The sequence below is a fragment of the Oryx dammah genome, unplaced genomic scaffold (genome assembly GCF_014754425.2).
Source record: "Oryx dammah isolate SB20612 unplaced genomic scaffold, SCBI_Odam_1.1 HiC_scaffold_28, whole genome shotgun sequence".
Taxonomy (NCBI): domain Eukaryota; kingdom Metazoa; phylum Chordata; class Mammalia; order Artiodactyla; family Bovidae; genus Oryx; species Oryx dammah.
In genome coordinates this window covers 40,853,212-40,877,065 of record NW_024070212.1, presented here as the reverse complement: position 1 = coordinate 40,877,065, position 23,854 = coordinate 40,853,212, and the positions used below count along the sequence as shown (strand labels likewise).

Sequence of the window (23,854 nt, the reverse complement as noted above, 5' to 3'; positions counted from 1 at the left end):
GAGGAAAGGAGGTCAGATTTGCCTTCCTAATTACCTTTTATATAAGCTGTTGTAAAAATTAACTAATATTTTCTGAGTGTCCATTTATAGTGGCTGAAGCAGCCCATAGGATAACTGCTGGATACTAACACTTTTCCACATAGATACTCACAGGTGAAAACCAAGTTTACTGAAATTTTCAGTTATTTGCTGCATTTTCAGTATGACTTCTGGCTTTTATATGAGTTAAACATACTAGTTTAGATTTCTTCTTTAGTAACTTTCTTCTTGAAATGATTACTGTAAAGTAAGAAGGCATATCTAGTTAGGGACATTTGCTAATGAAACTGGTTTTTAGGTCAGCAAATAAGATGTAGCCAGGGACTTGCCACTTAAAGGAAAATCAAGAGCAAAGGGTTCTTTTCTTTTGCTTTCAGTGGTCAGAGCTGTTTTCAATTTGGATCCTACCAGAACATTGATTAAAGAATATATAAAGATTTAAAGTCTTTATCATATCACTTCAGAGTTTTGCAGGTTAGGGACCCTCATCCACTTACATGTGTATCTTCCTTAAGTTTTATTTTTAAAACTTAAAGTGATCCCAAGGCTTCTTAATCTATTTAATTGTTCACTAGTTAAAATTTTCTTAAATATGTATACTAAACTGAATTTTTTGACTTTTTAAATTGTTTTCCTGTCAAGTATCAGTTATTAAATGTTCATACATGTAGATTCATGGGCAGTTAGAGTATTAGTATCTTACCATTGTAATATTTTTGGAGAAGGAAATGGCAACCCACTCCAGTATTCTTGCCTGGAAAATCCCACGGACAGAGTAGCCTGGCGTGCTATAGTCTATAGGGTCGCAAAGCGTCGGACACGACTGAGTGATCAATGCTTTCACTTTCAATGTCATATTTAATTATTATAAGTTAAAAATATATTTATATTCTCTTTAAAATATTCAGACCGTTACTTTCTTTCACATCAGGTTTAAGTTTAGTATGTAACTTTAGTTAACAATACCTTCAGGATGATTAGTTTACCAGTTTATTAGTAGAGTTATGGTCCATAATAAAATCTTAATCTCAAAAGGTAATAATTTTAATTACCAGCAGAGGGCTCTGTGTGTACATATATTTGTAGTTATAAAGAGTGTTTTCTTGACTGATTCTTTCAGCCTAATCCAGTTTTCTCCTAACAAATTATTACTTAACTTCTGGACTCAACCAGAAAAGAATGTGCACAAGACTTTTTTTTTAGTTAAGTATTTCTTCACTTCTTCATTTATATTATAGCAAAATATTAAGAATCATGAAGAGCAAGTATAACTTAGAAGTCAAATATTTTAGCTCCTCCTGTTTTTTAAGAACAAAGATTATTTTAATTCCCAGAGGTACTATTACTTCTTTACTAAACAGTGAATCAGCATTCATACTGATTTTCAAATTGGTATTTAGTTTTTTAATACATAAAACCAAGATATAGTTTTAAGAAAAATTTACATTTTTAGTTGATCAGAAAGTATGATTTTGATTCTCATTATGCTTTATTTCTAGGTGTATTTTTACACATTCTAGCAGATACACTAGGGAGTATTGGTGTAATTGCCTCTGCCATCATGATGCAGAATTTTGGTCTGATGATAGCAGATCCCATTTGTTCAATCCTGATAGCCATGCTCATAGTTATAAGGTAAGTGTTGGTATGTTACTTTCAGATACTAAAATGAGAGGTGATAAACATCTTACTTAAATTACAGATCTAAATTATTATTATGTTGGGGGTTTTTTGGTCTTCAACAGATTTCTACATAGATTGTTTCTCTTTTCATTTTACTTGTTTGTGTGTTACCTCAGGTTTGATATTTCATTTTTGTATTTAGTGATTGATCTTTTGTAAATCAAATCAGTAGTAATTTTCTTGAATCCAGCACTATATTTTTGAGTAGAACATTGGAAATATAAAATGTATTAATGTTAGAATATTATTCCTTTGACATCTGCATTTTATACCATCAAGTGTAAAAGAATACTAAAATCTCTTCTAGAACTAGCTTTAATTTATAAATTCACATTATTGTTGTAGAAGTCTTATAAAAATGCTTATTGAAGTATATTTATGTCCTCTTCTCTATCGAGATTATAAATTCTTGAGGAAGGATCTGTCTTTTAGCTCTTTGGCTCTCTGTTGCCTGTCATGGTACCAATGTTTATGTAAAAGTGTGATTGTGTATAAATTCTCAATAAGTATTGTCTGAACTAGAAGATAAGTAGCTCAGCCGTGTCCGACTCTTTGCGACCCCATGGACTGTAGCCTACCAGGCTTCTCCATCCATGGGATTTTCCAGGCAAGAATACTGGAGTGGGTTGCCATTTCCTTCTCCAGGGGATCTTCCCGACCCAGGGATTGAACCCAGGTCTCCCGTATTAGAGGTAGAAGCTTTAACCTCTGTCAGTTCAGTCGCTCAGTCATGTCCGACTCTTTGCCACCCCATGAATCGCAGCACTCCAGGCCTCCCTGTCCATCACCAACTCCTGGAGTTCACTCAGATTCATGTCCATCGAGTCGGTGATGCCATCCAGCCATCTCATCCTCTGTCGTCCCCTTCTCCTCCTGCCCCGAATCCCTCCCAGCATCAGAGTCTTTTCCAATGAGTCAACTCTTCTCATGAGGTGGCCAAAGTACTGGAGTTTCAGCTTCAGCATAATTCCTTCCAAAGAAATCCCAGGGCTGATCTCCTTCAGAATGGACTGGTTGGATCTCCTTGCAGTCCAAGGGACTCTCAAGAGTCTTCTCCATCACCACAGTTCAAAAGCATCAATTCTTCGGCGCTCAGCCTTCTTCACAGTCCAACTCTCACATCCATACATGACCACAGGAAAAACCATAGCCTTGACTAGACAGACCTTAGTTGGCAAAGCAATGTCTCTGCTCTTGAATATGCTGTCTAGGTTGGTCATAACTTTTCCAAGGAGTAAGCATCTGTTAATTTCATGGCTGCAGTCACCATGTGCAGTGATTCTGGAGCCCCCAAAAATAAAGTCTGACACTGTTTCCACTGTTTCCCCATCTATTTCCCATGAAGTGATGGGACCGGATACCATGATCTTCGTTTTCTGAATGTTGAGCTTTAAGCCAACTTTTTCGCTCTCCTCTTTCATTTTCATCAAGAGGCTTTTTAGCTCCTCTTCACTTTCTGCCATAAGGGTGGTGTTATCTGCATATCTGAGGTTATTGATATTTCTCCCGGCAATCTTGATTCCAGCTTGTGTTTCTTCCAGTCCAGCGTTTCTCATTATGTACTCTGCATATAAGTTAAATGTCTTTTAAATTTATTATTTTAATTTTTATCAGAAAAACGGAACAGTTGTGCCTTTATTTTCCAGTCTTGACTTATTTACATAGATATGTCTTGATTGGACTGATTTTGTCTAGTTTATCCATATGATTTTACTGTTAGTAAAGCTGTCTTTGTAATGATAACAAAAACCTGTTAGCGGGTAGACTATGGTGATTTTTATAGCTTGTAGTTGAATAAAATAGACTTTTAAAATTACAATGAAATTATAATAAATTAGTCATAAATGTAGATTTTTAAGTTTTTTCATAAAAGATAGGATATACATTTTAAACATGCAGCTTATTTTTAAATTTTATTTAAATTATTTGTACCAGGAAGCATCTCTGCTGTGTAAAAATCTTTTATAAAGCTTTGAATCTCTTTTCTGCATCTTTGGAAATCTTACTATACGTCCTTGAAAGTTCTTCAGTTTAGATATCACATTCTATGAAACTTAACTTCTGATAGATTCGGTTTCTTATATCTGTTCCTCTTTATTTGCATGTTCAGTGTTCATTTTATTTTGTGTTATAATTCTTGGTTGCTTCTAATACTTCTTAGAGTTGGATCTTAATCTCAACTTTTCTTTGTCTCCGATCTTATATCTTAATTCTATCATTTGTTGCTTGGAAGAGGTTGGCCTTTCTGTCTCCTTCTAATTTATTTTCTACACTGTGGGCAAAGTGATCTTTCTTTAATAAAGATTATGGTACATGGAAAAATTATCTTGCTTTGAATCTTTCTGTGGCTTTCTTGCCTTCAGGATAAAGTCTGAATTCCTTAGTAGACCTTCATGTTGGGATTCATTTATCTCTTCAGTCTTTCTCTCACACTGTCTCAATTTATATCTATTCTCCAGCCATAGTAAGTAACTGTCAGTTCCCTGGAAACATGTTAAAAGCTGTCTGGATTCTGGGGCTTTCTCATCTTTCCTCTCTGCAAAATAAACTACCCTTACATTGAGTGCTCTTCTCACTTTCCATTCACCTTCACAAATGCATAGATCTTTCAGTTTAAATGGCACTTCGTTGAAGAAGCCTTTCCTGATTCCCTGCATCTCAGGAGGGTTTAGGTAAAGCTGGAGCACCACCTGCTGTTCTTCTTGCAGCATTTACTTAGAGCCTCTTATTTTCTCCCTTAAGCTCCATGAGGGCAGACTCTTTTTTCATGGTTGTAGTCAGCACATAACTGTGCCAGGTAAAACTTGATACATTTTTTGATTTGAATCAGTCTCAGAGAATGACTTTCTCTAATCCTAAATGGGGAATTCTTACTTAGTTCTAGTCCCATTCAGTTGTTGCATGAGTAAATAAACACACACGAGACAAGAAAACCTTGTTGTTGTTGTTGTTGTTGAAATATAACACATTGAAAAGCTATACAAGTTATTTTCAGCAAATATTTATTAAGTAAGTACTTCTTACCAGGGTAGTGAAAGGACAAGATACTTACTGTTTTGATATTACATTATAGCAGAAGAGAGAGACACAAATGAATCAATAAACCAGTATCAAGCAGTTATGTGCAGAGAGTTAATATGGGGTTGTAGTGACTGAGATACCACTTTTTTTAATACAAATTAATTAATTTTTGGAGGCTAATTACTTTACAATATTGTAGTGGTTTTTGGCATGTGTTGACATGAATCAGCCATGGGTGTACATGTGTCCCCCATCCTAAACCCCGCTTCCACCTCCCTCCCCATCCCATCCCTCAGGGTTGTCCCAGTGCACCGGCCCTGAGTGCCCTGTCTCATGCATCGGTCGAACCTGGTCTGACCATCTATTTCACATTTGGTAATATACGTGTTTCAATGCTCTCTCTCAAATCATCCCACCCTTGTCTTCTCCCACAGAGTCCAAAAGCCTGTTCTTTACATCTGGATCTCTCTTGCTGTCTTGCATATAGGGGTCATCGTTACCATATTTCTAAATTCCATATATATGCGTTAATATACAGTATTGGTGTTTTTCTTTCTGACTTACTTTACTCTATAATAGGCTCCAGTTTCATCCACCTCATTAGAACTGATTCAAAAGCATTCTTTTTAATAGCTGAGTAATATTCCATTGTGTATATGTACCACAGCTTTCTTATCCATTCATCTGCCAATGGACATCTAGATTGCTTCCATGTCCTAGCTGTTGTAAACAGTGAACGTTGGGGTACACATGCCTCTTTCAGTTCTGGTTTCTTCGGTGTGTATGCCCAGCAGTGGGATTGCTGGGTCATATGGCAGTTCTATTTCCAGTTTTTTAAGTAATCTCCACACTGTTCTCCATAGTGACTGTACTAGTTTGCATTTCTACCAACAGTGTAAGAGGGTTCCCTTTTCTCCACACCCTCTCCAGCATTTATTGTTTGTAGACTTTTTGATAGCAGCCATTCTGACCAGGGTGAGATGGTACCTCATTGTGGTTTTGATTTGTATTTCTATGATAATGAGTGATGTTGAACATCTTTTCATGTGTTTGTTAACCATCTGTATGTCTTCTTTGGAGAAATGTGTTTCGTTCTTTGGCCCATATTTTCATTGGGTCGTTTAATTTTTTGGAATTGAGCTTCATGAGCTGCTTGTATATTTTTGAGATTAATTCTTTATCAGTTGCTTCGTTTGCTATTATTTTCTCCCATTCTGAAGGCTGTCTTTTCACCTTGCTTATAGTTGCCTTCGTTGTGCAAAAGCTTTTAAGTTTAATTAGGTCCCATTTGTTTATTTTTGCTTTTATTTCCATTACTCTGGGAGGTGGGTCATAGAGGATCCTGCTGTTATTTATGTCAGAGAGTGTTTTGCCTATGTTCTCCTCTAGGAGTTTGATAGTTTCTGGTCTTACATTTAGATCTTTAATCCATTTTGAGTTTATTTTTGTGTATGGTGTTAGAAACTGTTCTAGTTTCATTCTTTTACAAGTGGTTGACCAGTTTTCCCAGCACCACTTGTTAAAGAGATTGTCTTTTCTCCATTGTATATTCTTGCCTCCTTTGTCAAAGATAAGGTGTCCATAGGTGCGTGGATTTATCTCTGGACTTTCTGTCTTGTTTCATTGATCTATATTTCTGTCTTTGTGCCAGTATCATACTGTCTTGATGACTGTAGCTTTGTATTATAGTCTGAAATCAATCAGTTTGATTTCTCCAGTTCCATTCTTCTTTCTCAAGATTGCTTTGGCTGTTCGAGGCTTTGTGTATTTCTATACAAATTGTGAAATTATTGGTTCTAGTTCTCTGAAAAATACTGTTGGTAGCTTAATAGGGATTGCATTGAATCTATAGATTGCTTTGGGGTAGTATACTCATTTTCACTATATTGAGTCTTCCGGTCCATGAACATGGTATATTTCTCTGTCTATTTATGTCATCTTTGATTTCTTTCATCAGTGTTTTATAGTTTTCTATATTTAGGTCTTTTGTTTCTTTAGGTAGATTTATTCCTAAGTATTTTATTTTTTTCATTGCAGTGGTGAATGGAATTGTTTCCTTAATTTCTTTTTTTGTTTTCTCATTGTTAGTGTATAGGCGTGCAAGGGATTTCTGTGTGTTAATTTTATATCCTGCAACTTTACTGTATTCATTGATTAGCTCTAGTGATTTTCTGGTGGTGTCTTTAGGGTTTTCTATGTAGAGGATCATGTCATCTGCAGTGAGAGTCTTACTTCTTTTCCAATCTGGATTCCTTGCATTCCTTTTTCTTCTCTGATTGCTGTGGCTAAGACTTCCAAAACTGTTGAATAGTAGTGGTGAGAGTCGGCACCCTTGTCTTGTTCCTGACTTTAGGGGAAATACTTTCATTTTTTCCACTATTGAGGATAATGTTTCCTGTGGGTTTATCATATGTGGCTTTTATTATGTTGAAGTATGTTCCTTCTATTCTTGCTTTCTGGAGGATTTTTATCATAAATGGATGTTGAATTTTGTCAAAGGCTTTCTCTGCATCTGTTGATATAATCATATGTTTTTATCTTTCAGTTTGTTAATGTAGTATATCACATTGATTGATTTGTGAATATTGAAGAATCCTTGCATCCCTGGAATAAAGCCCACTTGATCATGATGTATGATCTTTTTAATATGTTGTTGGATTCTGTTTGCTAGAATTTTGTTGAGGATTTTTTTCATCTGTGTTCATCAGTGATATTGGCCTGTAGTTTTCTTTTCTTGTGTCATCTTTATCTGGTTTTGGTATTATGGTGATGGTGGCCTCACAGAATGAGTTTGGCAGTTTACCTTCCTCTTCAATTTTCTGGAAGAGTTTGAGTAGGATAGGTGTTAGCTCTTCTCTAAATTTTGGTAGAATTCACCTATGAAGCCATCTGGTCCTGGGCTTTTGTTTGTTGGAAGATTTTTGATTACAGTTTCAGTTTCTGTGCTCATGATGGGTCTGTTAAGATTTTCTATTTTTTCCTGGTTTAGTTTTGGAAAGTTATGCTTTTCTAACAATTCGTCCATTTCTTCCAAGTTGTCCATTTTATTGGCATATAGTTGCTGATAGGAGTCTCTTATGATCCTTTGTATTTCTGTGTTATCTGTTGTGATTTCTCCATTTTCATGTCTAATTTTGTGGATTTGATTCTTCTCCCTTTTTTTCTTGATGAGTCAGGCTAATGGTTTTTCTATTTTATTTATCTTCTCAAAGAACCAGCTTTTAGTTTTGTTGATTTTTGCTATAGTCTCCTTTGTTTCTTTTTAATTTATTTCTGCCCTAATTTTTATAATTTCTTTCCTTCTACTAACCCTGGGGTTCTTCATTTCTTCTTTTTCTAGTTGCTTCAGGTGTAAAGTTAGGTTGTTTATTTGATTTTTCTCTTGTTTCTTGAGGTAAGCTTGTATTGCTATGGACCTTCCCCTTAGCACTGCTTTTACTGAATCCAATAGGTTTTGGGTTGTTGTTTTTTCATTTTCATTTGTTTCTATGCATATTTTGATTTCTTTTTTGATTTCTTCTGTGATTTGTTGGTTATTCAGAAGCATGTTGTTTAGCCTCCATATGTTTGTATTTTTAATCATTTTTTTCCTGTAGTTGACATCTAATCTTACCACATTGTGATCAGAACAGATGCTTGAAATGATTTCAGTTTTTTCGAATTTATCAAGGCTGGATTTATGGTCCAGGATGTGATCTATCCTGGAGAATGTTTCATGCGCATTTGAGAAAAAGGTGAAATTAATTGTTTTGGGGTGAAATGTCATATAGATATCAATTAGGTCTAAGTGGTCCATTGTACCATTTAAAGTTTGTGTTTCCTTGCTAATTTTCTGTTTGGTTGATCTATCCATAGGTGTGAGTGGGGTATTAAAGTCTCCCACTACTGTTGTGTTACTGTTAATTTTCCCTTGTTAGCATTTGCCTTCCATATTGTGGTGTTCCTATGTTGGGTGCATATATATTTATAATTGTTATCTTCTTGGATTGATCCTTTGATCGTTATGTAGTGTCCTTCTTTCTTTTCACGGCCTTTATTTCAAAGTCTATTTTATCTGATATGAGTATTGCTACTCCTGCTTTCTTTTGGTCTTCATTTGCGTGAAATATCTATTTTAAGCCCTTCACTTTCAGTTTGTATGTGTCCCTTGTTTTGAGGTGGGTCTTGTGTAGACAGCGTATATAGGGGTCTTGTTTTTGTATCCATTCAGCCAGTCTTTGTCCTTTGGTTGGGGCATTCAACCCATTTATGTTTAAGGTAATTATTGATAAGTATGATCCAACCATTTACTTTGTTGTTTCGGATTTGAGTTTATAAACCTTTTCTGTGTTTCCCATCTAGAGATTATCCTTTAGCGTTTGTTGAAGAGCTGGTTTGGTGGTGCTGAATTCTCTCAGCTTTTGCTTGTCGGTAAAGCTTTTGATTTCTCTTTCATATTTGTTGTAGGTTTTTCTCTTTAATCATTTTAAGTATGTCCTGCCATTCCCTTCTGGCCTGAAGAGTTTCTATTGAAAGATCAGCTGTTATCATTATGGGAATCCCCTTGTGTGTTGTTGCTTTTCCCTTGCTGCTTTTAATATTTGCTCTTTGTGTTTGATCTTTGTTAATTTGATTAATATGTGTTTTGGGCTGTTTTGCCTTGGGTTTATCCTGTTTGGGACTCTCGGTTTCTTGGATTTGGGAGGCTATTTCCTTCCCCAGTTTAGGGCAGTTTTCAACTATTATCTCCTCAAATATTTTCTATGGCCTTTCTTTTTGTCTTCTTCTGGGACTCCTGTGATTCGGATGTTGGGGCATTTAAAACGTTGTCCCAGAGGGCTCTTGAGTTGTCCTCATTTCTTTTAATTCTTTTTTCTTTTTTCCTCTCTGCTTCATTTATTTCCACCATTCTACCTTCCACCTCACTTATCCTATCTTCTGCCTCAATTATTCTATTGTTGGTTCCCTCCAGGGTGCCTTTGATCTCAGTTATTGCATTATTCATTATTGATTGACTCTTTTGTATTTCTTCTAGGTCCTTGTTAAACATTTCTTGCATCTTCTCAATTCTTTTCTCTATTTACCTGTAACTCCATTTTGTTTTCAAGATTTTGGAACATCTTTATTATCATTATTCTGAATTCTTTTTCAGGTAGACTCCCTATCTCCTCTTCTTTTGTTTGGTTTGGTGGGCATTTATCATGTTCCTTTACCTGCTGAATATTTCTCTGCCTTTTCATCTTGTTTAGATTGCTGTGTTTGGGGTGGCCTTTCTGTATGCTGGAAGTTTGTGCTTTCTCTTTATTGTGGAGGTTGCTTCGTGGTTGGACTAGTGGCTTGACAAGGTTTCCTGGTTAGGGAAGCTTGTATTAGTGTTCTGGTTGGGGGAGCTGGATCTCTTCTCTCTGGAGTGCAATGAAGTGTCCAGTAGTGAATTTTGAGGTGTCTGTGGTTTTGGTGTGACTTTGGGCAGCTGGTATTTTAATGCTCAGGGCCACGTTTCTGCATTGCTGGAGAATTAGCATGGTATGTCTTAGTCTGAAACTTGTTGGCTCTTGGGTGCAGCTCGGTTTCAGTGCAGGTATGGCTAGTGGAGGTGATGGAATTCCAGTTGAGCTGTTTCAAATCCTGACAGATGATGCTGTGAAAGTGCTGCACTCAATATGCCAGCAAATTTGGAAAACTCAGCAGTGGCCCCAGGACTAGAAAAGGTCAGTTTTCATTCCAATCCCAAAGAAAGGCAATGCCAAAGAATGCTCAAACTACCGCACAATTGCACTCATCTCACATGCTAGTAAAGTAATGCTCAAAATTCTCCAAGCCAGGCTTCAGCAATATGTGAATCGTGAACTTCCAGATGTTCAAGCTGGTTTTCGAAAAGGCAGAGGAACCAGAGATCAAATTGCCAACATCCACTGGATCATGGAAAAAGAAAGAGAGTTCCAGAAAAACGTCTATTTCTGCTTTATTGACTATGCCAAAGCCTTTGACTGTGTGGATCACAATAACCTGTGGAGAATTCTGAAAGAGATAGGTACCAGACCACCTGACCTGCCTCTTGAGAAATCTGTATGCAGGTCAGGAAGCAACAGTTAGAAATGGACGGGGAACAACAGACTGGTTCCAAATAGGAAAAGGAGTACATCAAGGCTGTATATTGTCACCCTGCTTATAACTTATATGCAGAGCACATCATGAGAAATGCTGGGCTGGAAGAAGCACTTAAAACTTAAAAATTTAAAAAAAAAATTAAAAAATGATAGTAGTAAAAATACATCTAGAGAGTTCTCTGGAGCTGTTGTAGGCAGTGTGGGGTCAGTTCAGTTTTAGATAGTTCCTTGTTCCAGCTTATACTTCTTCTCAAGGTCTATAGGCCCCTTCCAATGCTTAGTCAGTGCTAACTACAGGCTTTTAATCTGTTGCACCTGTCACTTCCAGAGCAGTTCCCTCTTCTTTCTCTGTTTGCAAGCTCTTCAGTGTCTAATTTCCATCCTGACACAATGGGGCAAAAGTGGTCACTTATTTAAGCTCACTTATTCAGTTGTGCTCTGGGGATGGAGGAACACTACAAATATCACTGGCGTGTGGGGGAAGTGCTCACAGTGTATGGACCACATTGGGTTTGCGCCAGCTCATGTCTTGTGTGCTTTCCTGGTCTACACTGCTCAGGCTCCAGGTTGCTCTGCAGGGGAACTGTCCAAAGCTGGCCCTAGGTTTCATGCACTTCCTGGATCTAAGCTGCTCAGGTTCAGATTCTTGGGTACTCCACAAAGGCACAGACTTGGTTAGGTGTGCGTTTTGTACCCTTCCCAGGTCGGAGCAGCTCAGGCGACCAGGTGCTTGGTGAGCGCACTGTCCCAGGTGGGCTGTGCTTCTTAATCACCTCCCCGGTCCTGGCTGCTCAGTTTCCCGGGTTCACCATAAGAGTGCCATCTCAGGTGTGCCCTGTGTTTCCTCTGGGGCGCTGATCTCTGGCTGCGCCCCTCCTGGCAGAGGTCAACCCTCCAAGATCCCAGGAAGACTTAGTTAGCAACTGGGAGTCTGCTTACAGTTTGGTGGAGGATGCCATCTCTGGGGCCGAGATTGCCCCTCATCCACTGGCTCTGGCTGTTGCCCACCTGCCTCTCTGTCTCCAGCAGGAGGGTGGGCTGGTCTGCAGCCAGCTAGCTCTTCTTTGGTATTCTCTCAATCCTTTGTTCTGTGAGTAGGTCAGGCTGTGCCTTAGGTTAGAGCTTTTCGTGGGAAAGTTCTCTCTCTTTTTCTCTCTCTCTCTCTGGCTATCCCACGTTTGGGTTGCTCTCTCCTGTTAGCACCCTCAGATTGTCCTCAGGGCATTCAGGCCCAGTCCTTACCCTAAGCATTGCAACCATTGCCTCCCTGTTCAGCCCCACTTGCTGGTGGCAAACACGAGTGTCTGGGCTACTTCTCCATTGGGAGTTGCAGTTAGGCACGTATTCTGTGTTTTTTTTTCTTCCCAGTTATGATGCCCTCTGAGATTCCAAAACTCCCCCAACAGATCTGCTGGTGAGAGGGTTTCCTGATGTTTGGAAACTTCTCCTCCTTCACGACTCCCTCCCCGGGACGGGTCTCTGTCCCTAACTCTTGTGTCTCTCCTTTTGTCTTTTATATTTTGTCCTACCTCCTTTTGAAGAGAATGGGCTGCCTTTCTGGGTGCCTGGTGTCCTCTGCCAGTGTTCAGAAGTTGTTTTGTGGTAGTTGCTCAGCATTCAAATGATCTTTTGGTGAATTTGTTGGGGGAGAAAGTGGTCTCCCTGTCCTGTTTCTCCACCATCTCAGGACTGCCCCCTCGAGATACCACTTTAGTTTGAGTCATAAGGGAAGACTTCTGAAGAGGGAGGGTTTTGAGTCAAAATGTCTAAGAGGGCACCCTAGCCTAAGGAACATCTAGAGTAAAAGCCCTGTAGTGAAAAGAATGTTAGCACTGAAAGGAAGTCGGTATGGCAGAAGCATAGGGAGTGAGGGGAGAGTGCTTTGAAATAAAGTTGGGGAAAAAAAAAAAAGAAATAAAGTTGGGGAGACAGGCCTGGGAAAATGAGCCAGGGTTAGGAGTTTGGATTTTTATTTCAGGTAGAGGAGGAAACCATAAGGGGTGACATTATTTGATTTGTATCATTAAAAATGATTTTGAAAAAATGTATTTTGGCTGCTGTGAAGATAATAGGATTAAAGGGGGGAAAGAGGGCACCTAGGCAGATTGGCTAGAAAGCTGTTATAGTGGAACAAATAAGAGGCCTGTGTTTCTTGGTCTAAGCTACTGATAATTGAGGAGTTGGAAAGACTAGCTAAAGTTAGAAAATGCTTTGGGCCTAGAGCTGATAAGATTTGCTCATAGATACAAATGTTTAGGTGAAGGGTTGAGTGAGAGGGGAAGTTAAGGATACTTCCTAGAGTTTTTATGTGAACAACTGAGTGAATGAAGGTGCCTCTACTGATAAAGAGGGAAAACTAGAGGAAGAGTTTATCTGTTTCAAAGGCATTGCTGATCAGAAGTTCTGTTTTGATTGTTGCTTGATTTGAGATCTCTCGTTAGACATTTATATGGAGATCTCAGGTAGGTGATGCAAGTAAAAGTACGGAATTCTTGGGAGCACTCAGCTGAATATAAAAGATTGGAAATACCGGGTTGGCCAAAAAGTTCATTTGAAGTTTTTCCTGAATGAACTTTTTGGCCAACCCAGTAGTTCACATATAAAGTCATGGAGTGCCATTTATGTGGCATGAATACCACAATTCCTACCACTTCCATTTTCCTGGAAAGGCACCATCTTTTCTGCTGAACCCAGTTTAGCTTCAGGGAGTACTTCTTCAGGCAGCCACAACCAATCAACTACAGTTGGCTTTCAAGATGAACCTATAAAACCTATGTGTCCTTGTGTAAGCCTTAGGGACCTGTTTATAAAACTTTTTCTCAGTAGTTTACAAAAATACATAGTCTCAAATTCATATAATTTGATTCTTTTTCATTTTGTTATTCTTTTACTTGTTCTTTTCTTCTGTCAGCAAAAGTAATACATGTTGATTGTAAAAAACTCGTATGTTACTGAAATGTACAACTTGTCTATTGAAATATCTTCTTAATCCCACCACTTGGAGATAAAGCAGACAGCTTTACCCTATCTTTAAATGATTTGACAAATGTTTTAGTGCCCACTCTGTGCTAGTTGGTAAACAATGTAGCAGATACTTTACCTTAGTGGTCATGTATGGACGTGAGAGTTGGACTGTGAAGAAAGCTGAGCGCTGAAGAATTGATGCTTTTGAACTGTGGTGTTGGAGAAGACTCTTGAGAGTCCCTTGGACTGCAAGGAGATCCAACCAGTCCATTCTAAAAGAGATCAGCCCTGAGATTTCTTTGGCAGGAATGATGCTAAAACTCCAGTACTTTGGGCACCTCATGCGAAGAGTTGACTTACTGGAAAAGACTCTGACGCTGGGAGGGATTGGGAGCCGGAGGAGAAGGGGATGACAGAGGATGAGATGGCTGGATGGCATCACTGACTCGATGGACGTGAGTCTGAGTGAACTCCGGGAGATGGTAATGGACAGGGAGGCCTGGTGTGCTGTGATTCATGGGGTCGCAAAGAGCCGGACACGACTGAGCGACTGAACTGAACTGAACTGAAGTGGAGCTTACGTTGTAAGGAGGGTAGAGTCAATAAAACAGATGAACATGCAGGTAGATAATGTAATGTCACATGATGATAAATTCTGTGAAGTAGGTGAAGAGGCTATATTTTAGAAGGACTTGGAAAGTCTGCATGAGGTGACATTTGAGCAGAGACCTTAATACTGTAGGAGAGGAACTTGCAACTAGTCAGAAGGACATTCCAGATAGAGGGAACTTGAAGTAAACACACTGAGATGGGAGCAGGGCTGGCATGTGAGGAACGGTGACAGGGGAGGGCAGTGAGCAGGGTAGAGAGTGGCAGGTTCAGTTCAGTTCAGTTCAGTCCTCAGTTGTGTCCGACTCTTTGTGACCCCGTGGACTGCAGCATGCCAGGCTTCCCTGTCCGTCACCAGCTCCTGGAGTTTGCTCAAATTCATGTCCATTGAGTTGGTGATGCCATCCTACCATCTCATCCTCTGTCGTCCCCTTCTCCTCCTGCCTTCAGTCTTTTCCAGCATCGGGGTGGCAGGTAGGTATATCTAGAGTTTGGAGAAAGAGGTGAGGTAGAAGATAGAAATTTGGGTGTCCTCCGTTTATGTATGGTATTTAAAGCCATGAGATTGGATGAGTTTGCCCAGAGAATGAGTATAGATAGAAGAAGCCTGAGACTGAGCCGTAGGGGAGATGGGGAACAGGAAGCAACTCCAGCAGAGGAGAGTAAAGTGGAGTGGCCAGTGAGGCGGGAAGAAAGTCATGAGCATGCCTTGCTTAGGAGCCATGTAAAGAAAGTGTTGTAAACAAGAGGGAATGATTAACCTTGTTAAATGCTGTGGGGCTGATAATTGATAACTTAGATAAGATGCCCAGAAGAGTGATGACAATGAAAGCCTGATCAGAGTAGCTTTAAGAGAGCTTGGCAGAGAAGAAACAGAGATAACTGTAGTAGTTATCTGTATAACTGTATATCTGTATCTGTATAACTGTAGTCAACTGCTTTTCAAAGCTCTTTACTGTAAAGGGGAGCAGAGCAGTGTGACTGCTGGCAACACTAAAGTCTCACTGTGAGATCACTAAATCTCACTGTGAGATTTGTGGTCATGAATTTAAAGTGAAAACAACCAGCAGGTGTATTCCCCACCCCTCGCCCACTCTTGTTTAGCTACTGGGTAAAAAGTAAATCGTAGGCAGAGAATTGGATTTAAAAGGTTTTGGGTTTTGTTGGATGAGTACTGACAGAGTGAGAAAGGAGCAAGGCAGGGTGGGAAACTTAAGGTTTAAAGGTAATAATAGATTCTTAAGGTAAAAGTGATAGGAGTGGACTGGATGGGAGGATGGATTAGGGGAAGAAATCCAGAAGTAGGAAGGTTTGTGAGATGCTTGAAACTGAGATCTTAAGATCTAGGTCTGATCTTAGGGGTGGATTCAGCAAAGGATCATCATATAAAGCCAAATGTTGGAATGCATTGTTCACATGGATATTTAATAGAGTAATGAAAAGGATAGAGGTGGAAAGAGAATAATCCTGTTGCTAAACTCTTGAATGTCTGAAGGAAAGCTATAAAGAATTGTATCTCTATTAATTAGGATGGGTCGAGGGTAGGGGTTCCCTGGTGGCTCAGATGGTAAGGTATTTGCCTGAAGTGCAGGAGACCTGGGTTCAATTCCTGGGTTGGGAATATCCCCTGGAGAAGGGAATGGCTACCTATTGTAGTATTCTTGCCTGGAGAATTCCATGGACAGAGGAGCCTGCAAAGAGGGTTGTAAAGAGTTGGACACAGCTGAGCACACACGCTAAGAGAGAATGAGAAAGGGTGGAATAATCTGATGGTGTGGGCCTTAAAGGAACTGTGATGGGGGGTTTAGGAGGAACAGTTGTAGTGATAAGTGAGGAGGACATTTACCTCCCCACAAGCCTCGGTAGTGCAGGAGGTATGGAAGAGAAAATGCTGTGGGGAAGATTTTCCTCAGGCGATACCCAGTTTTCAGGTAGAGTAGCAACATGCTATGCCTGTTCAGAGGAGAGACCGATGATTTAATGGAAATCACATGTTCAGAAGTAGTTTTTTAAAATTTTGAAAGTAGTTATGTTGATAAACTTGGTAAAAATATAAAAAAGAATAAGAAAAAAAAATTCTCTATAGTTCCATTAGCCAAGAGAACCATGTTAATTTAAAGGCTACATAAATCTGTAGCTTTATGCTTGATTCACTTAACTAAAAGGGGTACCTGTGCATTATGGGAAAAAATATATAAACAGGATGCAGAAAAAAGCTTGGTTACTGGTGTGGTATTTTTGAAGCCTTGCTGGAGTTTTTTGTTTTTTTATTTTTTTTCTCAAAATCATTTTTCTGCAATTAACAAAAGTTATTATCTCGTGGTGCTCTGTGACTTTCACTGTAATCATTTGTAAATACAAAGAAAAGCTTATTTAATAAAATAAATTGTCTTTTTGTTAGATGCAAAAGTATTTCAAATAATATGTTTATTTATTATATAGAAGAAAAAATAGCCCAACTTTTAGAAGCAAACTGAGGTATAGGCCTTAGAAATGACAAGTAATGGCATAAATTGAGGTCTGCAATGGAAAGATTATGCAATAATGAATTAAATTTATAAATTCAAAATTCTGAATGATTAGCTAGATGATTATCATTGTACATGAATACAGGATTTGGATCAGATACTAATTTTGATAAAGCTTGTTGATCTTGTGGTCAAATAGGTAATTATTTGTAGCCTATATTAAATTTAATAAGCATTTTTTTAAAGCAGGTAAGTATCTACCATATCCTCAAATAGTTTAATATATATGAGAAATTACAGATTTTTTTTTTCAAGAATGGTTTTGGGTGTTGCCTAACAATTTCCTTTGCGGTTTGTCTTTCAAGTGGTTATAATTTGTGAACCATACTTTTGGAGGCTAAGATAAAGGTAAACAGTTCCCCAAGTAAAAAGTATCCATTTTGTAAAATCGAACATATGGGAATATTAATGCATAGTAATTGTATTTTTTAATTATATGTAAAACCAATAGAGCATTTATAAATACTGATTGATCTAACAGCTTTTCTCATGCAGCATTTTTGCAGAGAATTCCCTAATGCCCTGAAGTATCCATTTGTATGTAATTATTATTAACTTTTCACCTACACATCTAGGAAAGTACTGGATATGAAGTATGTTGTCATTAGTTGCTAAGTCATGTTGGACTTTTGGTGATCCCATAGACTGTAGCTCAGCAGGCTCCTCTGTCTATGAGATTTCTCAGGCAAGAATACTGGAGTGGGTTGCCATTTCCTTCTCTAGGGGATCTTCCTGACCCAGGGATCAAACCCATGTCTCCTGCATTGCAGGCAGATGCTTTACCACTGAGCCACCAGGGAAGCCTTGTACTACACTTGATGGAATTGAGAATAGTCACTCAAATCATTTTGTGTGTTCAGTGGTTCAGAGGAGAAATCCTAATTAAGAAAGGCTGGTAGACAGTCTTAGAAATACTAGACGGAATAGAGCAAGTATGATAATGTGTTAATGATCATAAACCAATAACATTAGATAAGAGAAAGTATTTGAGCCTGAAAAACTAGGAAGAAGAGATTATTCTTTTACGTAAAATACATTTATTTAAACCTCCTAAGAATCAGTGGAAAAATGGACAGTTTAGTAAAGTTACAGATACAAAATTAATGTACAAATTAGTACACTTGGTGTGTGCTCAGTCATATATAACTATCCACTGTCCATGGACTTTTCCAGGCAAGAATACTGGAGTGGGTTGCCGTATCCTACTCTGGAAGATCTTTCCAACCCAGGGATATATATATATATAAGCAAAATCCAGTTGAATGATACAGTTAAAGAGAAGACACCTTTTCAGTAGCAATAACAAAGACAATCTAGAGATAAAATGTATAAAGCTTGTAGAAGAAAAATTTTAAACACTTCTGAAAAACACCAAGGTAGACCTTCAGAATCTTTTTTTGTTCAGTTATGGTGTTTTTGAAGAGGCAACATTATGAACATGTTAATTCTTATGTTATTTATAAATTTTAAACTATTCTAATAGAAATACCAACAGATTAAATGCAGAGTTCCAAAAAATAACCAGAAGAGACAAGAAGGCCTTCAATGAATGGTGCTTAATAATAGAAGAAAACAACAAAAGGAGAAAGACTTGAGATATCTTCAGGAAAATTGGAAATATCAAGGGAGCATTCCACCCAAAGATGGGCAAAATAAAGGATAAAAATGGTAGAGACCTAGCTGACGAGAGCAAGAAGAGATGGAAAGAATACATGGAGAACTGTATAAAAAAGATCTTAATGAGCCAGATTGCTACAATGGTGTGGTTAGTCTTCCTGAGTCAGACACTCTGGAGCACAAAGTAGGTGGGCTGTAAGAAACACTACTGTTAATAAAGCTAGGGGATGCAATAAAATTCCAGCAGAATTATTCAGATCTTTAAAGGATGATGCTATCAAGATTTTGCATTCATTATGTCAGCAAATCTGGAAGACCCAGCAGCGGCCACAGGACTGGAAAAGGTCAATCCTCATACCAGTTTCCAAGAAGGGTAGTACCAAAGAATGTGCTAACCATCAGGCAATAGCACTCATCTCTCATGCTAGTAAGGTCATGCTTAAAATCTTGCATGCTAGGCTTCAGCATTATGTGAACCGAGAACTTCCAGTTGTCCCAGCTGGGTTTAGAAAAGGAAGAGGAACCAGAGATCAAATTGCCAACATTTGCTGGATTATAGAGAAAGCAAGGGAATTTCAGAAAAGCATCTATTTCTGTTTCATCAACTATGCTAAAGCGTTTGAGTGGATCATGACAAACTGTGGAAAGCTCTTAGAGAGATGGGAATACCAGACCATCTTACCTGTCTCCGAGGAAACCTGTATGCGGGTCAAGAAGAGCAGTTTCCTGCATGGAACTGATTGTTTCAAGATCAAGAAAGGAGTACGACAGGGCTGTCTGCTGTCACTGTTTGTTCAACCTATATGCTGAGCACATCATGAGAAATACCAGGCTGGATGAGTTATAAGCTGAAATCAAGATAGGCAGGAGAATCATCAACAACCTCAGATATGCAGATAATACCACTCTAATGGCAGAAAGCTAAGAGGAAATAAAGATCCTCTTGATGAGGGTGGAGGAGAGGAGAATGAAAGAGCTGGCTTAAGACTAAATATTAAAAAAAACTAAGATCATGGCATCCAGCCCCATTATTGCATGGCAGATAGAAAGGGAAAAGGTGTAAGTAGTGATATTTCCTCTTCTTGGGCTCCAAAATCACTGCAGACACTGACTGCAGCCATGAAAACAGAAGATGATTGCTTCTTGGCAGGAAAGCGATGACAAACCTAGACAGTGTATTAAAAAGCAGAGAAACATCACTCTGCTGACAAAGGTTCATATAGTCAAGGCTATGGTCTTCCCAGTGGTTGCGAGAGCTGGACTGTGAAGAAGGCAGATGCCAAAAAATCGATGCCTTCGAATTGTGGTGCTGAAAGACTCCTGAAAGTCCCTCGGATAGCAAGATCAACTCAGTCAATCTTAAGGGAGATCAATCCAGAATATTCACTGGAAGGAATGATGCTGAAGCTGAAGCGCTAGTATTTTGGTCATCTGATGTGAATGACTCATTGGAAAAGTCCCTGTTGCTGGGAAAGATTGAGGGCAGAAGGAGAAGAGGGTGTCAGAAGATGGGATGGCTAGATGGCATCACCAATGCAGTGAACACAAACTTGGGCAAACTCTGGGAGGTAGTGAGGGACAGGGAGGCCTGGCATGCTGCAGTCCATGGGGTCACAGAGAGTTGGACACAACTTAGGTGACTGAACAACAGCAACAACAACAACTTGGTATTTTTGAAAAGTCAAAAAATTTTTTTTAGAGAGGAGGTAATAAAAGTTGATTTTAAAGTTTATAAGGGAAAACAAAGAAGCAGCAGAAATAGCCAAGAAAACCTTGGAAAAGATATGAAGTCCTTATAATTAAAATAGTGAGATGGAGCAGATTAGAATTATAGTAGATTTATCTGCAGATAGACATTTTATAGGGATAAAGGCAGCATTTTGAGTCAGTGGGGGAAAGATGGGCTCTTTTTTAATAACTGGATAATGATGTAGAAAAGACAAATTGGAACGGTACTTCATACTCTATACCAGATAAATCCAAATGGATTGGAGTTCTAAAAGTAAAACACAAACTCAACGTCTGAATTACTTTTACAGCATGAGGGTGTTAGGGGAATAGCTATGACTCAAAACCTAGAATCAGTGAGAGAAGAGATTGATGAATTGAGTTACATTGGAAAAGAAAAAAGAGCACCATGAGGGAGGTCAAAAAGCATAATAAACTGGAATAATTGCCACTTAGATCATAAAGGACTAATCTCCCTAATATAGACAGAGCTCTTAAATTTAAAAATTTAAAAGCCTGAAAGAAAAATGAGCAAAAGTAAAAAAAATTCATTTAGTTCAAAGGAAAAGAAATACAAATGACTTTTAAATGTGTAAAAGTAGTTTAGCCTCACTCATAAAAAAAGAAATGTATACTAAAACTTCACTGTAATGTCACTTCTCTCTCAATAAGATGAACAATTATTCAGAAACTTGCATAATATTTGGCACGGGCATAGGTAAAATAAGTATTCTGATACATTGCTGATAGAAGTGAGAGTGGTACTATCTCTGTGGAGAGAACTTTAACAAACATCTTTCATAATGGATGTTTACCTTTGATTAACCAATCCTACTTCTGGGAATGTATCCTAAAGATAAATTGGCAAAAATCTATAAAGATTTATTTTTAAGGCCATTCTTTGTGGCTTTATGTGCTTGGGTTGGAAAGAATACAAATGTACATTAGTAAGGGAATTCTCTGCATCCCCACAGGCTACAGTCCATGGAGTTGCAAAAAGTTGGACATGACTGAGTGACTAAGCACAGCACACACACACACACGCATGCGCAGGTTTCTGCACACTAGGCTAATGAAATCTAACCATATGGAAGCTTGATTGGAAATTCATGGCACTTCCTACTTTCTTGCATGTGGTAGACTGTTTGGGAAGTAGGCCACAATCCCCATATTCTTCCAGGGCAGGGAAAGGAGTTTAATATAAACTGACTTTTAGCAGAGTTGCCTGAGAGGTTTGCCTTGCTTGTATTCAAGTACTGACCAAAATGGGTGCCTGCTTAGGTTGCTGTTGATACTATTCAGTTGTTAAATCATGTCTGACTCTCTCTGACACCATGGACTGTAGCCCACCAGGCTCTCTGTCTATGGTATTTACCAGGCAAGAATACTGGAATGGGTTGCTATTTCCTTTTCCAGGGGATCTTCCCTATCCAAGGAGCCAACCCAATCTGCTGGGCAAGCATTTACCACTGAGCTGCCTGGGAGGATGGGGATACAGTACCACAGACAGACACTAGGTGGAACCCCAGGACTGTGCCTTACTACAAGTCCAGGAGGCAGCAGTATTACAGATGGATACCAGGAGGAACTCACGAGTAGGAGCCAGCTACTTTTTGAAATAGGAGATTACATGCGCAAGCTCAGAGAGGGCACATACCAGAAAACACTTGAGAATTCAGAATCTCCAGCCAAATTATGCAGAGAAAGTCCTTCCTGCGTGAAATCTGACCACAAAGTTTGGAGAGTTGACTGATTCTTCAGATGCTGAAATCCCAACAATAAAAAATAAGACATATAAAGAAACAGCCAACCATGGAAACAATTAGATATCCGGAAACCAGATTCAAGAAAAGGAGACATATGAATTGCCAGGTAAAGAATTCAAAATTACTGTCATAAAGATGCTCAGATAATTTTTAAAAAGCACAGGTAGACACTAAACAAAATCAGGAAAATGGTGCATGAACAAAATGGGAATATCATCAAAGAGACCGAAATGGACAAGAGCTAAACAAAAGAAGAAACAAATTAAAAATTTTACTGGAGGGCCTCAGGAGCAGATGTGACCAGCAAAAGATAGAATCAGTGAATTTGAAGGCAGGACTTACAAAAACTATTGAGGCAGAAGAACATAAAAAAGAAGCAAAAAAAACGGGGTGGGGAGGAATCCTGGAGGGTTTACAGATAAGCAGAATAACATATGCTTTGTGGATTGTGGGTCCCAGAAAGTAAAGAAAAAAGGGGGCAGAATACCTATTTAAAGAAACTGTGGCTGAAACTTCCCCACATCTGAGAAGAAAAGTGGATATAGAAACTCAAGAAATGTAAAGAACTTGAACTAGGATAAGTATAAAAATAAAGAAGCCCACACTGAGACACATCATAATCAAACTGTCAGAGGTTACATATAAAGTAAGGATCTTGAAAGCAGAAAGAGAAAAGCAACTTGTCACATGCAATGATAACCACAAAGGAAATATTTATAAAATATATGCAAAGGGAAATGAGAAGGAAATCAAAACATATCACTACAAAAAAATCAGTGAAACACAAGGGAAGACAGCAAAGAGGGGAAAGAGATGAAAAAGCTAAAGATAGAAAACTGAACAAAGTGATAGTATTAAGTCCTTTCATGGCAGTAATTACCTTATATGTAAAGGGATTAAACATCAACTCAAAGGCTGAATTGACTGGCTGAATGAATGGATTTTTTTAAAAAACAATATTCATCTTTATTCCGCCTACAAGAGATTCACTATAGATATAAGGACTCAACGAGACTAAAAGTGAAAAAATAGGAAAAGATACTTTATACAAACAGGAGTCTAAAGAGAGCAGTGGTAGCCATACTTAATATTAGCCAGAACAGACAACCAAAACTGTCACAAGAGAGAAAGAAGAAAATGATAGGGATAAAAAGGTCAGTTCACCAGGAAGATACAACATTTGTGAGTACATATGCTGCTAACATGAGATCTCATGAATATATAAATGGAACACTGGTGAAGAGGTGGGAAGAAATAATGGTAACATAGTAATAGCAGGAAACTTCAATACCTTAGGGCAACTAGGAAATAAACCAGTCAGTCATTAGAGCCTCAATAAGCGAGGAGGAGACTTGAACACTACAGACCAGTTGGGACTAACAGGTTGTTGTTGGGCCTAACCTAACTACAGCAGAGTACACATTCTTCTCACGTGTATGTGGAACATACCCCCAAAAGTACGACACATCGTGTCACAAAAGAGGTCGTAACAAAGTGTAGAACGTTGAAACTATATGAAATATTTTCTCTGACCACAAGTGGAATGAAACTGGAAATCAATAGCAAAAGGAAAGCAAGAGCATTTAAAAATATGGGGAAATTAACATACTCTGTAACAACCAATGGGTCAAAGAACAAATCACAAGAGAATTCAGAAAATACATGGAGACAAATGAAAAGAAAAACACAACATCCCAAAATGTATGGAATTCAGCATAACCAGTACAGAGAGAGAAGTTCATAGCTATAAACGCATACATTAAAAAAATAAAAAGATCTCAAGTCAACAATCTAACCTTAAACCTTACAA

At 38.4% G+C, this 23,854-nt stretch overlaps 1 protein-coding gene and 1 long non-coding RNA gene across 2 annotated transcripts in view; one reads left to right on the top strand and one right to left on the bottom strand.

The window, feature by feature from the left end:
- Window positions 1–23,854, top strand: part of SLC30A7 (solute carrier family 30 member 7) — a 99,043-nt gene that overhangs the window by 35,404 nt on the left and 39,785 nt on the right. The window contains exon 8 of the mRNA XM_040232205.1: window positions 1,539–1,674. Within this exon, the coding sequence (XP_040088139.1) occupies window positions 1,539–1,674 (136 nt within the window). The remainder of the gene's footprint in view (window positions 1–1,538; window positions 1,675–23,854) is intronic.
- Window positions 5,761–22,100, bottom strand: LOC120856791. The gene is made up of 4 exons (XR_005719484.1): window positions 22,090–22,100; window positions 21,803–21,809; window positions 13,633–13,644; window positions 5,761–5,883 (listed from the first exon to the last, which is right to left on the bottom strand). It is a non-coding gene; the product is annotated as an uncharacterized LOC120856791 (long non-coding RNA).